The 21,088-nt window shown below is 43.8% G+C and overlaps 1 protein-coding gene across 3 annotated transcripts in view; it reads left to right on the top strand.

The window, feature by feature from the left end:
* The window catches only part of GRIA1 (glutamate receptor, ionotropic, AMPA 1), a 118,056-nt gene that overhangs the window by 42,642 nt on the left and 54,326 nt on the right, over positions 1-21,088 (top strand). For 2 of the 3 annotated variants that reach the window (XM_010002015.1, XM_010002016.1), the window contains exons 3-4: positions 14,508-14,747; positions 16,126-16,310. In XM_010002015.1, coding sequence (XP_010000317.1) covers positions 14,508-14,747; positions 16,126-16,310 — 425 coding nt within the window. The remainder of the gene's footprint in view (positions 1-14,507; positions 14,748-16,125; positions 16,311-21,088) is intronic. The other variant, XM_010002017.1, reaches the window with a different exon arrangement.

Raw genomic sequence — 21,088 nt, 5'->3', positions numbered from 1 at the left:
CTGCTGAAGAGTGATCCCTAACTATAGAGATTGCCCATAAAATGGGGTCTTTATATCTTTCTTAAAGATACTGTTTTCTAACAAAAGGCATGCCAGTGTGATGTAGGAGTAGGGTAAGTTCTATGGCAAAGGTGACCAACATCCCCTTCATTTGATCAATTTGGCCAGTCTTCCTTTAACTGAGACTCAGTGCACATTGCACTCATCTGGCAGAGCCAATAGGGATAGTAACTGTTTTGCTCCGTTGAGGAGTGGAGATGGGATGTACTCAGTGGGACTCACAGAGGTGCCATCCCTGCCCTAGAGGGAGAGATTTCCTTGGCCTAGAAACTACTACACATCAGTAGTTCTGCTTAAGAGCCACCAGCTGGGCACCCAGTGTAGAAGCCGTGCTGGAAGCCAAGCATGGCCACTGTGATTAGATAGGTCTTCTGGTTTTTTAAAAACAAACAGATTATGACATCTCTAAAATCATGAGTGAGGCAAATAAGAGTCATTTGGGGGGCTATGGTTTTCTTCTGGGAAAATCTTCGGTCTTTCAGGCAAGAGGTCATGATGTCCTTTCTTCTTTTGAAAAACCTTTAGCCCAGCATAAATCAGCAGGAGGGGTGAGCCATTAAAGGAATTGCAATAGTTTTGGTGCTTAAGCCAGTACATGAGCTCCATCTCAAGGTGCCCACTCAACAGCTAGTCACAAAAACCCTGAGCCTTGGGTGAGGTGCCAAGACTGTGCTTGGAGAGGAGCATCACGCCCATTGCAGTGCTGCCTTGTTCTGCTGGCAGTGTGTTCCCTCCTCCGAAAGATTGGGTGAGAGGAGCAAATGAGAACAGAGAGTGGAAACACCTGGACATCCACTAGGGAAATGCATTTCACTGGTAAATTGTGAGCATCCCACTGGAAAAATAATCTTGCGCTGGTCCTATACTTCACATTGACCCCTGACAAAGAGGCGCTTGTGTGAGGGCACTTGGGTCCTTCCCTAAAATTGTTGTGTGGCTTTGCACAGGTGGCTGCCTCAGGCTGTCCAACCGTGAAATGAGATAAAAAATCTTCATGGAAGACAGGTTGCCAGGCTTCAGACAGTGAGGTTTGAAAAAGCCCTTCTTAACTAAGACTAGACAGGACTGAAGAAAGGCTTAGCATTATTGTCTTCATCCCTTCAGGGAGAGAAAAGACAGAGTGCCCCAGAAGTTGAAAGTCCATTTTTCTCCCCTACCTTACAGAAACAGGCACCTGGCACTTGGATTTCTCAATGCTCCAGCACTTCACGCCCTTCACAGTCTCTTTCGGGCTTGTTTTTCTCTTCTAAAGCTCCAATTTATTTTGAAATTAAATTACCTTTCCTACCACCAATGAACCTCTAGCTTACATCTCCTTTCCCCCATTCCTCTTCTCTCTTCCAGCTTTCACATCTCTTCAGGTTTCTGTTATTTCCCACACCTTTGCTTTAAAGGATTTTCCAATAATGTTGTCAGAAGTATCTTATGGGTCTTTTATCACAAACTTCTTTTGGTTTCATGCCTGAGAATGCTTCTGAGGAGGACCTTGGTGACCGCTGCTCACAAAGCTGACAAAACTAGACCACACTTAGACCCAGTGTAACTATAATGTAGAAAACTTTTCTACACTGAAAGAGTGTCTTATTTATATTGCATAGATTATTGTTTCTAACTAGACACAAAGTGGATGATTATCTTATTACTCCAGCCCTTCCATGGGATATTTAAGAATGAAGCCACACTTTTACAGCTGTGCCACTGGGTCAGTGCAAAGTGCATGTGCACAGAGGATCTCTGTCAAACAAATCTGCCCCACATGTTATCCCAATTTTTCCAGTCTACACCTGCTACACAGAGAGGTTCAGGAGAGCATTAGAACTCAAGAGTGCACCGAGATGCTACCTCAGGAGACATCCTTCTGGGGTACATGAGTTAAGGTCCAATTTTCAAAGGTTGCATGTACCATATGGCTACCTGGTGTGTCTAGGTCCCAAATCTCCTTCAGATAATTTCTACTTCTCTTCTTTAAAGAGATGTGGTAGTCAGCTAAGCATATTCAGCTCTCCACTGACACCACTCTACTGTCAGGACTAGCAGTGCAGGGGAACAATCTAGGAAATATGTCTGCAGATGTTCACTGTCATGTTAAATATGGGCAGCCAAAAAGAATTTCACAGGAAAATTTATCTCTAGCAGGAGGGTCAGGAACTCAAAGTTAATGCCAGACAGTTCTCTCCATCACATTCAGCACCTAAAGGGGATTGCAGTACAGAAAGAAGATCACATCCCTCACTGGTTTAGGTAGAACAATCTCAGAGGTGTAAATCACAGGCTTTACATTGCACCCCTGGCTTCTTATGCACACCAAGAGAATCTGCTTAGGGATGTTTCTTCCAGACCAAGTCTTTGCTGTGGTTTTGGCCACTAGTGGCCTCTAGTGGCCTCTGCTGTGGCAACCTTCTGTAGATGGCAGTTCCACTTGCCTTTTCTCCTGGAGGCTTGGAGTAAGTAAACTTATTTAAGTTAACTGTACCTCTAGCCACCCATGTGATCACAGTAGATGTGCTGTTAGGTCCATTGCACAATGTAGTTTTTCCAGTTTGCCATGTGGCAAGCAAATCTAATACCTGATGTGTGAAGTTCTCCATGGCTGAACTGTCCTGCATGATGTTTATAAAACCCAAAGATTGTTTCCACTCCTTGAAAACCTGCTGATCCTGTTGTCTCTCTGTTCAAGATCTGGCTGACCCAAGATGACTGGTGACTGAGTTCAAGGAGAAATGTATTTCATCAGAGGCATGTCCTTGCAGTGTCAACAGAAGGCTTGACCAACATCTGGCAAATAGTTACAGTGGCTCTCATACTTGTGAAAAGTGGTACAAATTAGCATTCTCCAGTCTGCTGCTGCTATTCAGTTAAAATAATATTTTTCAGGTAGTTTCTACTGAGAAGCAGTTGGGTTGTCTCAGTAGCTGCCTAAATCATGTCACAGTCTTTCATTTACACTGAGTAACTGCTTGAGCCAGAAGCTGCATCTGCATGTGCAGTGTCACTGCTCCTGAATGATGAATGACCCTGATTTTCTAACACCTCCTCCCCCCGTGCTCTGGCTGGCCTCCCTGCAGTTTGCATTTATGGAGAATGTTTTACATGGTTTCTCTTACTCTCTGCAGCTCACTAGACAGTCTCTTTCTTCAGGAGCTTAAACATTCTTCCAGAATGGAAATGGTTAGAGAAGCTGCCCTCTACAGCTACTTGCAGCCCCAGATTAACAATGTCAGATCTCCATAGAAGCTCCATCTGGGCACTCTAGCTAGATGCACTTCATGTAAGCTGTTTGTTCCACCACCCACAACGAGCTATTCAGACAGAAGTTTCACCAGAGACCATAAAATTGCAAACCATAGGTCCAGATCTCACCATCTGTCACAGTTCTGTGTTCATGCTCCCCAGACAACACAGTCTCCCACCGAGTTTAAAAGATCTCAAGCTTAAATTCGTTTGTTTGGGATTTTTCAAATAACCTGGTGCTCAGAGGCATTGCTGAAATAAAAATGTGGTAGCTATTATCATTTATTGCTCTTGCAATGCAGACAGGATTAGAGCTGTTCTAATGACAGGGAAGAAATGGTAATATTCCCCCTGACATTAAGTAGGCCTGAAGAAAGCTAAGAGCACAATGGAATGGAACATTAATGTGAAAAAGAAAAATAAAAACCCTACAAGAAATCACTACAGCACAGAACCACCAAGGGAGGCACTTAAGCCCACAAAAGCCAGCACTCTCAGATGTCAAAGGATCTTGTCATTCTCTGCCTAACTCAGCCCTTGCTGAGGTGTTAAATGGGATTTCAAAAGCATTTGTGCTTTCACAGAGCTTAGGTGAATATGATATACAACTGGGCAGGACAAAAGGGTTGTGTTCTAGAGGGTTAACCCTTGCATGCAAGCTGGAGTTTGCTGGATTGGTACCTTTGCTGCTCCTTTTTTCAGAAGACTCTAATGGCTCCAGTAACTGCAGAAAAGATGGCAGGTTTGGAGCAGTGATGGCACATGTAGGTTTTGGAGCATCTGCCTTGCTAGCTCTGCAGATACCTGTAATGTAGCCTTGAGGATGTACAGAAAACGTGAATGTTTGTAAATAACATGTCAGGCAGAGGATGGCTTTAAGTACTTCATTTCACATCAGGCCCCCAGGGTCAAGATGCTCTGACCTGTATATGTGAAGTTTTCTTTGGAGGAGAATGTTTTGTCCTGGATAAGTACAAACTCTGCTTCCTTCGCCCAGATCAATGAGACTGTATTCTTGATGAGAGGTGATCTTGGTGTTTTCCCCACAAGATGTACCCTGTGCTTTTTGTCTGCTGCCTTGTATTTTTAAATGAGCAAGGAGTCAAATAATGTCAAAAACCCAGCAACAGCTTACCATGAGGGGAAACATCCTCTGTGCCCTCTGTCAGGTTAGGGAAAATTTTCCGCGTTCTCCATTTAGGTCCCTCCTTACCTTTTGTTTTACTTTTTGTGGTGAACCAGCCATATAATTTCTCTCCTCTCTGCTGGGAAGGTAATTCTCTACTCTGAGGAGATGTTCAGTGGTTCTCTTTATTGCTATTTAACATGGATACACTGGAGTCCCTCAGAGAGGCCACATGCAGGGTGACACTTGCATCTATAACAGGTACCCATGTGTGGGGAATAACAGGATAAGTGGAAGTCTGAGCCAATTAGGATTAATAATAATTCCCAAACATCCTACGTAGATGTATGGGACATGGCATATCTGTATGCTTCTTTAAAGGAAACACACCCCTGGAGTTTAAAAAGAGGGTTCTTTAGGGGTTTTTCTTCTCGATTGAAAAAAAATCACTGTCAGGAAAGGGAGTCAGTGGTTAAGGAAATATAAAGGTTGCTTTCATATGCATCCAAAGCAAGGAGTAAAAGCTGGGCACACCAGGACAAACCCAACCTCACTTTACAGAGTCTGACAGTTGCTTTTCCTGGCTGCATCTGACACTGTCAGCTGAAAAGCATTCAGGGTCTGACACTTGAGACTGAGAAAGCCAGTGCGTGCACTTGAGTATAAATATATGTCCAGAAAGTCTTTGGGACCATAACAGGATCATTGCAGAATGTGTGCATGCATGTGTGTGTTTTGTCTGGCTCTTTGGCTGCTTTGAATGGAAAAAGGTGGAGTGTTAATAAATGAAGTTATTAATTTCCAGTCTGTTACCAAGAAAGTCTTAAAATTAGTTGTGATTAGTTCAGTGGCACACGGGATAAGGTTTTATGCACTGTAGCACAAAACAATTAAAAATTGGAAATTTAGAAGCAGGAGTGGAAAATGTAGAGACAGGGAGAAAGGAGAAGGGATTATAGGTCCTCATCTCTGACTGGATGGAGAGAAGCAGGCTCAGGCCATGAGGACACATCATCCTGGCATAAGTGTTGGTGGGTAGTTTTCCAGGTGCCTTGATCCAAACCTCAGTGTGTGATTGTCATTCTCAAACAGGCATATGATTGTGGTACATGTCATGCATCTTGCTAGTGAAGCTTGGTGTCTGGAGGGGGAAATGTTTGAAGCCATGGTAAGAACTGTTAGCAGCAGAAAGAGGAGCTCTGTATGCAGGTCAGACCTCAGCACTTCCAAGAGTTGGCTGAGATCTGAGAGCAGGCACAGAAAATACCATGTGTAGACCCAGTAATGGAGGAGGTTTGCTGGTCCACCTGGTCTCCCGTCACAGGTCACCAGATTCCTACTCAGACCTGCTCTCAAAGTACAGCTGTTCCAACTCCTCATCTAGCTGATAAACACATTGTCAGGTCTCTGCATGGAAGTGACCTTGTGGAAAGCCAGTCTGATCTTCAGTTGCCTGCCAAATCACAAAATTTGGCCCTGATGCTGTCATTTAAAATATGGAATTCAGTGGCCCAAGAGTGTAAACCTGTGGAATACAAATGGCTGAAGCTTCAGGATTGTGATGGCAAATTAAAAGGTATTGAGCTGACTGGACAGGGAGACAGGCTGATACAGAACTGCAGCTAAGAACAGTTTTGATTGCTACCTTTATTACAAACCTCAAGAAGGAGTATATCTATTATGACTGAACTCTGTGCCTGGAGCAGACTTCAGGGAGGGCCAACAGAGGCATTATTATGAGCAAGGAATAATCCTCCAAAAACCCAGAAACAATACAGCTAAGAAAAATTACTAAAATATTGTATTCTCAATTGAAGGTAACAAGAGTCTCAGGAATAGCACAAGGAACACATCAGAGACTGAGACATCAGTTTGGCAAAAGCACAGAATCGAGAAAATCTGGGAATATCTATGTGGATGTTTTGTGAAGCAGGTGGACATGGGACCAAAATTGCAGTTATCAGAATGAAGACTAACAAAGGATTTGTTGGGGTACATGTTAACACTGTCCTTCTCCAATAGAAGTAACATTGATGCTGGAATGACTCTTGCAGGGGAAGTCCATAATCTAGTTTTTACATTGTGACCTAGAACCAGTTTCAAAACAAGCATTTACAAAATCTTCATCAGAACCTGAGACTTGCACTGGAGACAGTCACAGGCTTTAATTTCTAGAAAAACTGGCATGAACAGATATAATGTATTAAGGAAAGAAAAGAAGCTATTAAAGACAAAATGCATTTCATCTACATTGAGCTCTTCTTTATCTGACACATTTGCTTTCTGCTGCTGGTTGTCTTTCCCCTCTCTTTTTACTCTGTTTTAATATTTCAATTTTACAGCCCAAATTTAAATGTTGTGTTGACCTAAGAGCAGTGAGCTGTGTACCATATCGACATGCTGTGGGTTTGGTGCTTTGTTCTGTTCTTCCTTTGTTCAGGTCCCCAGCAGAAAGCTACACTGTGAGATGGTACTTGGTTTTCCCAGTATAGCACTGTCTGCAGAAGGACCCCTATAATACAAAAGGCCATCTAATACAGCAGTAAAAGCAAAATTGGTTCAACCCTCATCCCTCGCCTCCTTTTATAATATCACTGTCATTTTTTCATTTGTAATAATCTTGCTTTAATATTTATGACTCTACTTCAGACATGGAGAGTTCAACAAGGACAGATTATGGAGAGTTCAACAAGGACAGATTTTTGGGTTTCTATTCATTTTAGCAGGTTAGTTGAGAGGAGGGGTAGCTGTTTTTCCAGAGCCCATGGGGACCATAGTAACATCCACCTGTGGCTGAGGGCCCTATGAGGCATCACACCCACCTTCGAGGGGAGCTGGAGGGAAGCTCCAGGTGAGAGTTGTAAGCAGGAGATAGTAGCTGGTTTCGTTGAGCTTCTGCTGCCCCAAGGCAACCCAGCATGACCAATGTCTTCTGCTCACTTCTTTCTGGAAACAACGTAGAGCTGGGCTGCCCAGCAGCCCTGCTGCCAGCACAGCCTTGCTGACATTGAGACAGTTCTGGCACTTGTGTCAGCATCAAACTGCTCAGAAGTCATGCAAGGCTCAAGAGCCACAGGTGGGCCAGCCCTGGGCTCCAGGAGCAGGAGATGTACTTTTCATTAACTAAATATGATGATTTTTAATGACAGAATGTGGCATATAAGGATCTCAGAAGACTGTATCCCAACTGGATTTGTTTGCCATGGTTTGGCAGTGAGCTGTATCTCAGAAATGAGCCAGACTGGCGTGTAGGAAAAGAGAATCTTTTTTGAAAGAGTCCCATTTTAAAAACAAGATAAAGTGGAAAGGTCAGATCCTCTATTAGAGCTGAAAAATGTAGAATTGTTTCCAGGCATCAAAGCACTTCTGCACAACTTTTCTGTTTAAAAATAAACAAACAGAACACAAAACAAAAAGTTAAGAAAGCAAAGTGTGCTGTTAAAAAGCTGTGGTTGTGGTGTGGGGCACTGAAGAGATGAAGGCAGTAGACAGCAAGAACCTTACACAGATTGAGGACATGGCATCAGGTCTTCAAGCTCCGAATATGATCTTATTTTAGGTTTATCCAAACTTGGAGCAAGAGACAGTCTCTGACCCAAGGGACTAAAGGAGATGAGGCTCAAAGAAAGGCAGTCACCTCACAAGCTAAGATCCAAGTCATGATTAGACAGCAAACATGGCATCAGACCTGTTCCCCTTTGCACATTATCTGATCTGTTAGCCACAGGAACCTCATTAGCCAACCTGTCCCTGTTAGAATAATAACTTAATTCCAACCACAGAAGGGAGGGGCTTTTAAAAATCTGAATGCTGCTTGAGATGGGCTTGAGGCTCTAGCAGAAGAAGAAAAAGGGGTTTCAAGATGTGAAGTACCTGAGTGGAAGAGCTATGATTTTCAACTGGTTCCTTTGACAGAGAAGTTAAAATCAACTTCCCATGACTGTATCTTCCACCACACTGAGTATAATTCAGAAGTGTACTTAAATGACTGAGAATCCATGCTGTTACATTTTGTTGACAAAAGCACCATATGACAATATTTCTGTTTCCTTAAACCCAGCAGCACTTGAGAAAGAAGTATCCCAAGCCCAATTTGATCTCAAGGGAAACTTATCTTTTCTCAGCCAGACCAACTAAGACTTGTCAGGCAGGCTAACTTAACTAAAAAACATTGAAGCTATCAGCACAAACAGCTTATGAGCAGATCTTGATGTAGAAACCAACAGTACTTTTCAGCTTCCAAGGTGGTCAGAGCAGCAGGGCAGGAAAACGATGGCAGGGAGCACACGTCTGGGTCTTTCACATGTTTGAACAAGAAACATGTCCTTCTTGTGATATCATATCAGCCTGATTTGCAGTTGATCAAATATGTAGGCCATATCTGCTGTCAGATAAATACATGTGTGGAGCATTGGGGGAGTGTAGAATGTTTGGCTTTCCCCTGCTAGAAAAATCTGTGGGAACATGCTGTCGTTTGGGATGTGCTGAAGAGATGCGCTCTGGCACCTACGCCACACTGGAGAGCTGTGAGGACAAACATTTGGGAGGAAAGCTGAGCTGATCTTAATTGAAGCAGACACTAGCACACTTTCATCAAAATTCCACCAACTTCGCCCACCTGATGTCAGGTTCTCCACCATTGTGTGAGGGTCGCCTCCAGGCAGGGCATGCTAAAAATAAATTACACATGCACATCCCCTCTCCTGTTCCCCACATGTGCACACAGGTACTCCAAGTGAGCAAAGAAAGCATGTGGGAACTGCTCCTTGACACCACTGTTGTCAGTGTGTTTGGCTGCAAGTGAGTTTTTTGATTTTCTGTCCTGGGAGGTTTGAGCTGATGAAGAACATGCCACACTGATATTGGGCCTGCAGGCATTGCAGGGCTACTCTCTAAGACCTTACAGTAGACTGAGCTGACAATTTTATTGCGCTCAAAATCTGTCCACACTCATCCTGCAATTTCTAAAAGGCATTTGTTAATCTGGTTTCTGGACTAAGTGCTGTGTGTGCTGGATTAGGTGGTTTCAAAGACTTATTATCTTAGAGTCTACATTTCCAAATTAACTATTTCCTTCCCTGCTTGCTCAGGCTGTGAGGAGTATTTTGCTTGAAATCCTCACAATATCTGCAGCTCAGGACTGGAGGAATGGATTTCTTGCAGAGGGTGTCGTGTTTTCCCTCCTAGATCTCCTCAGATACATCCTCCAGGGTCCTGAAAGGCCCTGAGATTTGACAGGGACCATCCGTTTTTTTCTCCTCCTGCAACAGAGGACATGAGTCATTTGTGAGGAACATCTGTGGATATTTCATTTAATCAGTTTTTTTACTGCTCTTGTGGCTTTGGATATTAGCACTGTGTGTTACTTTTGTTCTCTGGCAGAGGCATGCAGCAGTGGAGCCTCCTGAGAGTCAACTAAACCATATTATTGGCTCCCTCCAGGGGTAGCTGGGTGAAACTTAATGGTCCATGAGATACAAAAAGTCAGTAGAAATTATCTAATGTCCCCTTCTAGTCTTAAACTCAGTGAAATGGTGAAAATTCTGCTTCTAAAGGAAGTAGCAGATGAACACTTGCCAGGATCTCCTACCAGGCTGCTTCTCCAGCTGTGTCCCCAGGGAGCAGTTCCCTTTTTGCAGTCTTGTTTGCAGATTCTCAGCAGAATTGTACCATTTTCACTCCTGGAGACCAAATCCTCATTCCCATCCTCCTGCGCAGCCCATTTGCCCATCCTCCCTCAAATTCCAAGCCTGTTCCCTCCTCTCTTTGTGGTGGCCATTTCGGAGAGAAACTTTTTTGTTTCCTTTCTGCTTTTACCAAAATTCAAATGAGGTATCTGTTATATCTGACATCTGCCTTTCGCACAGATCAGATCAAACCTCCAGTTCTACAATATCTCTGCTCCTCCTAAATGAAGAAATCAGTCTTGTGCATCTAATCTCTCTGTGTCTCGTTGAGAGCGTTAGCAAAAAAAAGTCTCCCAGGCATCTTTATAGAGTTGAAACATCTCTTCTGCTTTCTTCTTCTACAGGGAAAATGTGCAGTTTTAACCCGTGGGCATGTTTTTTCTTTTTCTTAAAAGCATTTGCAAAGATGGTCAGAGCTGCCTCTCTTCAGCTGCCAAGTAGGTGTCCTATTGTGCATGTGTTTTTAAGAAAATCAGTGTTTCCTCTCTGACTGAAAAGCTTTACCTTGAATATTTCCATATGAAAAGATAAAATTGAGATAAATTGCAGAAAAAGAAATTCTACAGTCTGGGGATTTCAAGCAGGAGAGAAGCATGTGTGTTTTTTCCTCATCTGAATTCAAGGACACATGGGCTTTATGATGGCAACTTTTCCACAGAGGGAAAGGGTAGGTCTCCTTCTTCTTGCTTTACCACTTTAGTCACTTTTTAACTAACTTCCAAAGATATTTTTGGTTTTACTATAAATTATAAGTGGTTTTAGAACCATCTGAGGATCTCTGACCTCACCTGGCTGCAACAAGTGCTGTGGAGTTGTGTCCAAAGAGCAGGTGGTTGTGGCTGGATTGTCTTTCCAACATGAGCAGGTGACAGACAAATTAATTCCTCTGCTTTCACTTGATTGTATTAGTAGAATGGCACTAGAGAACCTCAGTGAGAGATCCTGTGCCTGGAGAAGGAGGGATACGAGACATCCATGTTGCTTGGTGCAGCACACACCAGGAATGTCCCAGCCAGAAGTCCCAACCTGATCTATTATACAAGACTGATTAAGGTGAATATGATAGTAGTTGCCACGGTTATTGGTCATCATGAGCACTATTTCCTGAGAGCTTGTTTAGAGGAAATCTTTGCTGTAATTAATTACAAATTTGTTTTAAGATAATAGCATACATGGTTACAGCCCAGAATAGAGGTTCTCTGTCCTTCCTTCCCTTTGTGCAGCCCAGAGGCCACTAATAGCACATGCAAGCTGTCACAAATGTTTGCATTTACATCCAAGTGAGCACTCTTCACCCATGCTCACATCCTTGGATAGATGAACATTTATGCTGTTGCATTTCACCCAGTTTCCCACCTTCAGGAATGAGCTTCAGAGCTTGTACAGTCCAAACCCAACCACCAGAGCTAATTCTCAGATCGACAGCAACTCTCTTCTGTAGGAAATGCCAGGTTGTGGCCATCCAGCTGTAAACAGGTTATCACCAGCAAATTAATCAGCAGAGCTGAGCTTCTTGGACCTTCCATTCCAACATCATCTTTATCTGTTTTATGTTTCTTAATCTTTTTAGAAAATCATCAGTCAGAGGCTGCCAAGAGCTGATAATCTTCCTCCCCACTGGGAAAACTAAGAGACTTTAATATATTTGTTTCCTCTAACTAAGGTTTACAATTCGTAATAGTAAGTTCTTAGGAAGTTGCAGAACAATCAAATGAGAACACAATTGTTAATACATTTGCTTAATAAAATAATTAAAGCAAATATGAAGAAATTCCAGTGATCTCTTGGTGTATTAAATAAATAGCAAGTAACTTATTTTTAGTTTCACTGGGTAAATTTGTTTGGAGCAGTTATAATTAAACATAGCTCTGATATTCAACTATTTTGCAGCCACAGTTTTTACATTATGCCAAGTTCAGTCTCAGAAAGGTGACTGCAGTTCTCACTCTTTTCACGTTTCCAGATTAACTGACACAACAATTTCTTTGTGGTCCTTTGAGCGATAACCCTCAGCAGGTCTTTTTTTTCCCAAATCATCTGTCTTTTCCGTGTTCCCTCCTGGTCTCCAAGTACAAAGTGAGCGAGGGCTCTTTCCAAACTTGTTAATGACAAAGACTGTTCATTCTCCCAGTAGTCTTTGGTGCAATCTGTTTCCAACGCTGGGATTGATGAGTGTCTGAGAACAGTGTAGGAGGGCTGCCTGAGCATGACTGAGCCACAGAGTTAAAAAAAAACCACAACAACCCAACAAAAAATAATAGATCCATTTCAAATACAAAATTAAATTCAAAACAAGCCAGCTAAGTTTATTGTCTGGATTATTAATTGTGCTGGATTGTTCAGCTGCCCTGAGAATGTCACTTTAATCATTCAGTGAGTCTAAAGCCTGTGTCTCCAGAGATCATGTTCTGATCTCTCACATATGCTACATCGCACTGTTCATTAGACCCACCAGTCCAGTCACATGGAAGTGATGTTCAGACTATTTCTATCCGTATCTGCTGCTTCTCTTCCTGCATGTGTCAGTCCCACGATGGGGGCGGCGACTCCAGCTCATACAGACACAATTGCTGATTGCAAAGAGAGACACAGCCACAAAAATGAAGAGGACTTTAAATCCATCATGGTTCAGGCTTCATAAGAAGTCTCTGCTTCACAGAAATGTAGATTCCCTTAGGGAAGGAGAGTGCTGAGGTGTATAAGATCACAGACACCAACAGGTGGAAAGAAGATGAGTGACCCTGGGGACAAACAGCTGGGCTAGGATGCCCAAAATGTGGGCTCAACTCCAAGAGGAAGGAAAATGTTTCACCAGTGTCATGAGATTCAGCTCTCTACACCTTGTGCAGTTTCAAAAATCTGGCTAATTGGCTTTGGTGGTGAAATGGGAGCAGGGATTCCCTTTGCTCAATGGGACATGGGATTTCTTGCTCTTCCCTCTGAACATTTGGTGCTGGCAGTAGAGAAGTGAGGAACAAGGTAATCTTATCCAGGATCTTGCAGTTGGGGATGACTTCTGGTTCCCTCTGGAAGGACAGATCTCAGATGGAGTCCAGCTAAGGATGTAGTGAGCTCATGTTTGGAGCCTGTCTCCAGACACACATGCAGAAGGTTTGCTACTGGTGGCTACCACTAGAAAGCAGGTCAAGGGATTCCCAGGCAGCTCAGAGTGCTTGTCAGGGGACCCCAAAATGTCACATCCAACTTCTCACCCTCCACTATGTTAGGGGGGAGCTGGTGAGTGATGTATGAAGTGTTGAGTCAGTATAAATGTCATAACCCTCTTCAGAGTCAGGGTAACAACAGGAGGAGACAATAGTGCCAGGAGTTCTGACACAGGGAAAACACTGTCATTGACAGCACCTCCAGCTTGGAGATTTATTGATGGTAACTTGAGATGTGCCATAAACAGGGGTGATATTAAATGAGTCTGACTGTTTCAGGGGCTAAGTTTTACAACCCAAAGTGTGAACTCTCTCTGTCCCACTGAAATCATGAAGCATTTTTCCAGCCATCTCACTAAGTGCCTCCGAAGCAGGACTCTGACCTGAGAGTCCTCCCTGCACGGCACAGTGCCAGCTGCTGGGATCAAACACAAATATCCACTGGAGAACCCAGCATGCACACATGGAGCTTAGTGATAGAGGCCTCCCAGTCCACCACCACTGCCCCTCTGGGCCCACAGCCTTGCCCACCGTGGCTTTGTAAGGAAACTAGAAATCACCACACAGATGTCCCAAAGTACCAACAACACCACTGACCTCAGTGCCAGCAGCTCATGCTCAGGGGCAAACCTCCCTGAAACTGTACTATGAATGTATTGAATCTCTGTGAACATTTGCTGAGATGCCCTCTCAGCAAGGTCTCACTCAGCCTCTGAAGTCAAACCCAAGGTTTCCTCCTGGAGTCATTGGCTGAAAAGGGCTGTGCTATCATGCTTTCCTGCTGCTCCTTGAATGCATGTGGGCTGCAATATCAAGCTCTAGCTGCAGCCTTTTTCTTTCATAACTAATCAGCTCCAGAGGTCAGACAGTGGCCACTGCATGGAGGCAGGACTTGGTGAGCCATTGTGCTCTTCTGCTCAGGGGTTCCCTTGTTCAGGTAACACATTTTATCCCAGAAGCAGAAAAATCACCAGCAAAGCCCTAAGGATACTGAATGTGCTCTCCTATGTCACTTCTGCCTATCAAATGTAAACAGGCCTGTGGAGATCAAAGGCAGAGCACCCCAAGGCCACAAACCCTGTTCTTCACAAGCTGCATTCACCAACTCACAGACCTTGAGAAAAATTATCTAGTCCAGAAAGTCTGCAACTTATCTCAGGGAAAAGGTTTATTTTGGTGACTTCTCTGAGAAACCTCCTTGTCCTTCTGCCCTCATGACCTTTCTCTCTGTTCCTCCAGTCTGCTCGCAGTTCTCCAAGGGCGTCTACGCCATCTTTGGGTTTTATGAGAGGAGGACGGTCAACATGCTCACGTCGTTCTGCGGGGCTCTCCATGTCTGCTTCATAACACCAAGCTTCCCAGTTGAAACGTCCAACCAGTTTGTTCTCCAGCTTCGCCCAGAGCTTCAGGATGCCCTCATCAGTGTCATTGAGCACTACAGCTGGCAGAAGTTTGTGTACATTTATGATGCTGACCGAGGTAAGCCACAAGTACATGGCAAGAGTTGCCAGGCAATAGCGGTCTAGATTGAGTCTTTGCCTCAAGAAGTCCCCTACTGTGAGTTGTTGGAGGTCAAGGAGGTGGCTAGAGGAAGGGTCACCCTGAGCCTTCCCTGTCCTCTATTCATTTTCTAAATATCCCTTACTGCTGAAGGTGGGCATTGAGCTAGATGAAACATTAGCCTGACCCAGCATGTCTGTTCACAGGGTCAGGCCTGAAGCTCATCAACATGAGGGAAATCTTGAATGTGTGATTTTGAGTTTCAGATAAGGAAATTGTTTATATTGAATATGTCCCTTTCTTAAGTCCATCCAGCTCAAGGTCACCGAGTCCCATGTTTATGACAGTGAATTGAAAAGTGCTCAGGTCACACCTCAGGCCACATCCAGCCATGATACGTGTGTGTGTTTCTGGCAGATACCTTGGAAAACTCCAAGTTAGTGAGTGATAGTTGTTTATGTAAAATAACGAAGATTCTTGGAAGATATTATCTGACTTTCTAAACCATGAATAGAACTAGAGACCTCATTATCCTATGATTCAGTTTTTCCAGCACCCAGATGCCTTTAAGGCTCCATGCTTGTAGGCTGAGAGAAAAATGGACCTGTGGAGGACAGCACAGAGGTGAGGGTGATTCACAGCTCTGTCCTGGAAGTTATTAGCAGCCCTTGTAGGGACAGGATGACCTTAAGAGACAAGGAGAAGATGTAAAAACATCCCACCCTGCATTTTGTTCTCAGGAGACATGGGAAGTCTGAAAGGATTGCAATAGGCAAGGCTGTCCAGCAGGATTACAGAGCAGCACTTTCTACGTGTATTCCCCCTGAAGAGCTGTGGATATAATTTAGGCAAGATTTTCTTTAAAATAATGAAGTTTTCTGATGAGATGCTGTGGAAGATTCTGTTGAGATGTATTATGATTGCTCACGGTGTCCCTAACCCTAGGTGCATAGAACTTGAACAGATCCAAGATGAGAAGGGAGCTATGACCCAAAGAGGTTATGATTTGGGTAGTGACAGACAAGAATGATGGGTGTGAAGATGGGGGTGAAAACTCTTATATTAATTCCACACCAGGACCTAATCAATGAGACTGATCTGCTGATTCCAAAGAAAACGGGGCCTGGAATCATCATTCCTGTGCTAGGGCAGAAAAAGCAAGTAATTAATTCTAGCCCAGCTGTGTTTGGGCAAGATGCTTGCCTGTTCACTGCTCTCTGTAGGTTCTCTTGTGATGCTGTATCCAGTCCAGCTTGAGGCAGCTCTGGAGGCTGTTAGAATGATGGAAAGATGTCACTGCACAACTAAAACCTGGTTCTTCCCCTGCTGACCTCTTTCTTCTCTCTTCCTATTACAGGGTTGTCAGTCCTGCAGAAAGTTCTGGATACTGCAGCTGAGAAGAACTGGCAGGTCACAGCTGTCAACATCCTGACCACAACAGAAGAGGGCTACCGTGTACTCTTCCAGGAGCTGGACAAGAAGAAGGAAAGGCTGGTGGTGGTGGACTGTGAAACTGAGAGGCTGAACATCATCCTTAACAAGGTCGAGTTGGTGCAAGTCTTCTGGGAGGGGTCTTGCATGCAGGGAAGGGTTGTTTCTTCTGGAGAAGTTCTCCCCAGTCTTGCCTGATCCGTGTCTCATTACAGCTCTCGCTGGCTGTGGTGTGTGCATTGCAACTGCTGCTGAGCTTCATTCATTTCTCCTGTGTGTTATTGTAGAAACTAAAGCCATTTACTAGGAGCTCCCATGTATTCCTGTTTTTTTTTCTAGGATCTCCCATGTATGCCTGCTGAGTGAGCTCTGCTGCTCCATCGTCCCTACTTGTTTGACTCCTCTGCAGAGACTTTTACACCCCCTTACTCCCCAGCAAGTCTGCTTTGTGCTAATTCTTCCAAGCAGAGTGAACTAGACGTGGCGCTTCCTTATTCTGCTGAGTTTTTTGTTGGTTTTCCCACCTCCTGTGAGTTAGGGTGGAGGTGTGAATCAGCACTGCCAGGCCTCCAACCTCCAGGTGCTGCACCAAGTTCTCACAACCACTGCCAGCAGGACAGAGATGGGGAAGCTTTATGGTACATTTGTAGTGTCCTCAGTAGCACTATCTCCAGAGGAGTATGGAGCTCAGCATCCAGGTGGTAGCAGGATTGGATGTTTCCAGTTGGTCCTGTGCCTTGTAGCAATAAAGACTTGTTCACTCCCAGCTATCTCCTACCTGTTTAGCCAGCTCATGGCTTCATCAGTCAGGTTGTGTGCCTTGCCTTACTTGTCCTCAGTCTAGATAGGTCACCCAGTAGCGCAGACCCAAATTTTCCCCATCCTCTTTCCTCCATGCTTCCTTTAACACTTTCTATAAGGCCTGAATATGGACTTTTATGACCAGGAGACCCATGGACATCTCTCAGTCCACACTACTGTCTGCTACTCACACCTAAGGCCAAGGCTTTCACTACTGCTGGGCCTTGTGTCCCACATGGCTTAGGAAAGGCCTCAGGGTGCCATGCAGCTGGTGTGCTGTGCCTCCCACTGTCGTAGCTCTCATAACTCTTGCCTCTTCCTTCACATGGTGCTTTGTGCAAGCTACCTGTCATCTCCTGTCTCACACTTCAGCTGCTCACTGTCTGGGGCAAGCCTGCCATTCCACCAACTGCACAGCTCGACGGCAAACACAATCCATCCTTGTTGCCTGTCTCTGGGGGCTACTTTATTATATATAATAACAAAGCACGTAGCATGTTTTAACCTCAAATAAAGGTCATGCTCATGAAGAAGAGACCGGTTTATTCTGGAGGGTAAAGACTTGTCTCTGACCTTGGAGTAGCTGCAGATGAAATTTTTTCACAGGACCTAGGCAGTGAATTTGCCTTTTCTGCAAGCTTTCCTATAGGGTATATCAGATTTCTAGGGTTAATGGGGTTGGTTTTTCAAGCATGGTTTGTCTAACAGAAAGTTAAGCTCTGTAGCCAAATATTATCTACATTTTCTAACATGAACAGAATATAAGTATTTCTTTCAAAATTCTTCACGTAACTGGACCAAGAGTTAAACTTATACATAAGTAAAGTTATTTGCAAGAACACTGACAATCCAGATCTTGCAATTATTTGTTTTGCAATGCTGTAAAAAACCCTCCATTCCAAGGGAAAAAGGGAGGAGTTTTTCTACATTAAAGACAGAGCAATTCCAACAGACATCTGTGTCTAAGAGGCAACACTCCTATTAGGAACAGAGATGTGAATAACTTTTTCAGACTCCTGTAGTCCATTTTCATCCTCATTTGCTTTCTTGTTCTGATTCCACAGAGATTTCTGAGAGCAGAGGTAATTTTCCCAGCGTAAGCAGAGGATGTCAGGTCTTCCACAGCACGCATATGAGTGGAGAGGGTCAAAGATAGTGCTCAGCTCATTATCATGTGAAATTCAGCTGGAACTTAAACTCAGGGCTGGTTGCTGGTCTCTCAGCTCACCTCACCAGTGACCTCAGAATGGATGTCACTGCTCTGTTTGCCTTGTCTCTCAGAGTGTCTGAGGTGTTCAAAGAGCTGCCTCAGCCTCTCAGGGACATTTAAATGCATTTATTTTCTTCCTCCACAAGCCTGTCTCTGTTTCTTGGTGGCTGTGGATTTGGACTCCCTGGCAAAGAGAAGAGCTAGAGTTGGCTGTTTATCATCAGTCCCTCACATGTACACACTTTTAAATTCTTCTCCTCACTCCATACACATGCCATAAATAACCACCACTGACTCCAGCAAGGCCGTACTCACCTTCTGGAAACCGTAGCTGTAGAGGAGTCAGTGTTCAGTGTGTTAATGATCTATAGGAAAATCCCTTGATTTCTTTCTTGGAGATTTCTCTGTCAGGTCTCAAGGGGGTGCTTTATCTTTGCTGAGGTAACTGTCATTTATGGGCCAGGCCTTGGTTCAGGGCAGGATATCCATGGGCTATGCTGTGTAGCCTTAATGGGATAAATAAGCAGTGGGTTGTATTCCTTCAAAGCCCTGTATTGTTTCTTCCTTGTCTCTCATTAAAATGAATAACTGAAATTTCTCCTTTGCCACTGTTTCACTCTGAGAGGATTTCTCTCTAATAGATGTCAAACTGGCCCATTAAGAAGTGGGTAATGAAACCTAGGTGGCCCAAGTGAGCTATCAGCATGCAGCCCAGCACAGCCTCTCACCATGTTCAGGCTAAGTGATAAATGCTATTATAACCTCAGCTTGCTACTGCCATCCGGACACATTAGGACTGAGCAAGCATTTTAAAATAAATTAAGATCACAAATAACTGTGTAAAACACAGGAAGCAAGCCTCATAATTCAGGTGGATGGGCTGCAAGATTAACAGCTCAGGGAAAGCTGGATGGCAGCCCTCTCCGGTTCATCGACTCTGATGCCTAATAAAATAACAAAAGCAGAGTTTGGGCAGAGGAGCCAATGCCAGTGATTGTTGACACTGGAGAAATGGGGAATTGGATTGTAATTCTTAGACATCCCAGTGCCCTGGAGATGCTTCTTCCTCCCACAAGGTCTGGGACTTACTACAAAGATCAGTCTCAGTTGATTAATAGAAGGGGACAAGTTTGGTCTGGTTTTGCTTCTCAGATCTGGCAATGGAAGATACTGAGAAGACTACCCATAATAGGAGTATATACCTCTGAGGCCTTAGGTATACAGAGTTTTTTTCTGAGGACTCCAGACTACTCAACAGAAATCATACTGAGGGACACTGTGTGGATAATCACAGGCCAGTGAAGCTGGTGGAGCTGATATTACTTCTGTAAGAAACAGTTACTAAATGAAGCCTTCATTGGAGTTAATTGCCACCCCCACGTTAATGCTGGGAAGCAGATGAGTTTTAATATACATACAAGAGCACTTCATCAGAGAAAGGCTAAGGCAGATGAACCAGTTGCACAGAGCAAGTGTCAGCTCATTTATAATCCATTTGGAAATCCCTAAATGGCTGCTCATGATAATCTGGGAGAGCTGTTCCATAGGGAGGATCAGTCTGTGAATGCCCTATCCTGACACTTCTCAAACACCTGCTACCAGCCTGGTATCAGAGAGAGGTCCTGGGTAGACTGGTCTCTGGTTGAATCTGACACAGCAATCATTTTATTATCATTCTGGCTGTGAGAATGTTTCTGGCCCCTCTACTGTTTGTGCAGATTTTGCCTGAGCTTTGGCAATGCAGGCTGGAATCAATTCATATGACAATGGAAATAAGAGGTAGTGTTGCCAGCAAAGAAACCTTATGGAAACAGCACAATTCTCCCAGGAACTGGCAATTCATGTGTTTGTGCAGGTTCTGAGGGTATGGTGGTTTAGATTATTTTTTTTTCCACTGTCATCCTTCTGAATGTGGTTTTACCAAAATGCAGATTGTATCTGGCTCTAGTAACCTGGTAAGAATTTAAACATGTTGCGAGAAATCAGTGCAAAGGAATTTCAGTGGCAAAATGGAGTCAGCAAGAATTTTAGCTCTATTCTTTCTGTATTATTTTTTAAATCAAGGAGAAAAAGATAGAGACAATCTGATCAATGGCTCTGTCCCTATAATCATAGGCAAGTTGTAACAGTTGGTGCTTTTCTACCTAGACAAGGGAAACTTTTCCAGCTAACATAGAAGCTTCCAAATGTCACAGATCTGTAAGCAATTGTGTTAATAGAAGAGAATAAAAACCTAACTCTGCAGGGATCAGGGAAGAAAGAGTAAGTGGCAAAGAGCATATATTTGGACGGCATGAATATGAAGATATAAATAATCTCAATGAACATGCAAAGGGAATCCTCTGGGACTTGTCCAGGCAGCTTTGTTCTGGACATGTGGTTTGAAGCTAGCTCAGTGCATTAAAGGACAAAAATTGTCCTGCAGTCTAAACCTCCTGCCACCTTGCCCAGGTAAGTGTCTGCAGCAGGGGCTCCAGCTCAGAGCATGAGCAAAAAACCTCTAGTCTTGCTTGATGTTTCAGCTGCATTCACAGGACAAATGGACCCCAGCTTCCCACCTTGTTTCTTTAACATCTGAAATATAAAACTTTTTTAACCTTGTTTTTTAAAAACAAAAACTACAGGTGTGTTTTGTTTTTTTTTTCCCTGAGCCCCCAAGAGACAGGTTGCTTGAGGCAGTTAACCCTTGTCCTGTCTAGTTTCAAACTTGCTGCTCAAATATCATTTGTGAAAGTTCAGTCCATCCTCTAACAGAGTTGTGAAGTTTTCTCTTGATATGTCTTCCTGTCCACAGCTGAACAGACTTCCCAGGGAAAAATGGGTGAGGAGGAAGGATAGATAAGCTCTTCTTTCTTACTTGCTCTCCACTAAATATCCT

Source organism: Chaetura pelagica, unplaced genomic scaffold, assembly GCF_000747805.2.
Source record: "Chaetura pelagica isolate M959 unplaced genomic scaffold, ChaPel_1.0 scaffold356, whole genome shotgun sequence".
Lineage (NCBI taxonomy): Eukaryota > Metazoa > Chordata > Aves > Apodiformes > Apodidae > Chaetura > Chaetura pelagica.
Note: the sequence above shows the minus strand (reverse complement) of the source record. Positions and strands in the feature narration are given on the sequence as shown.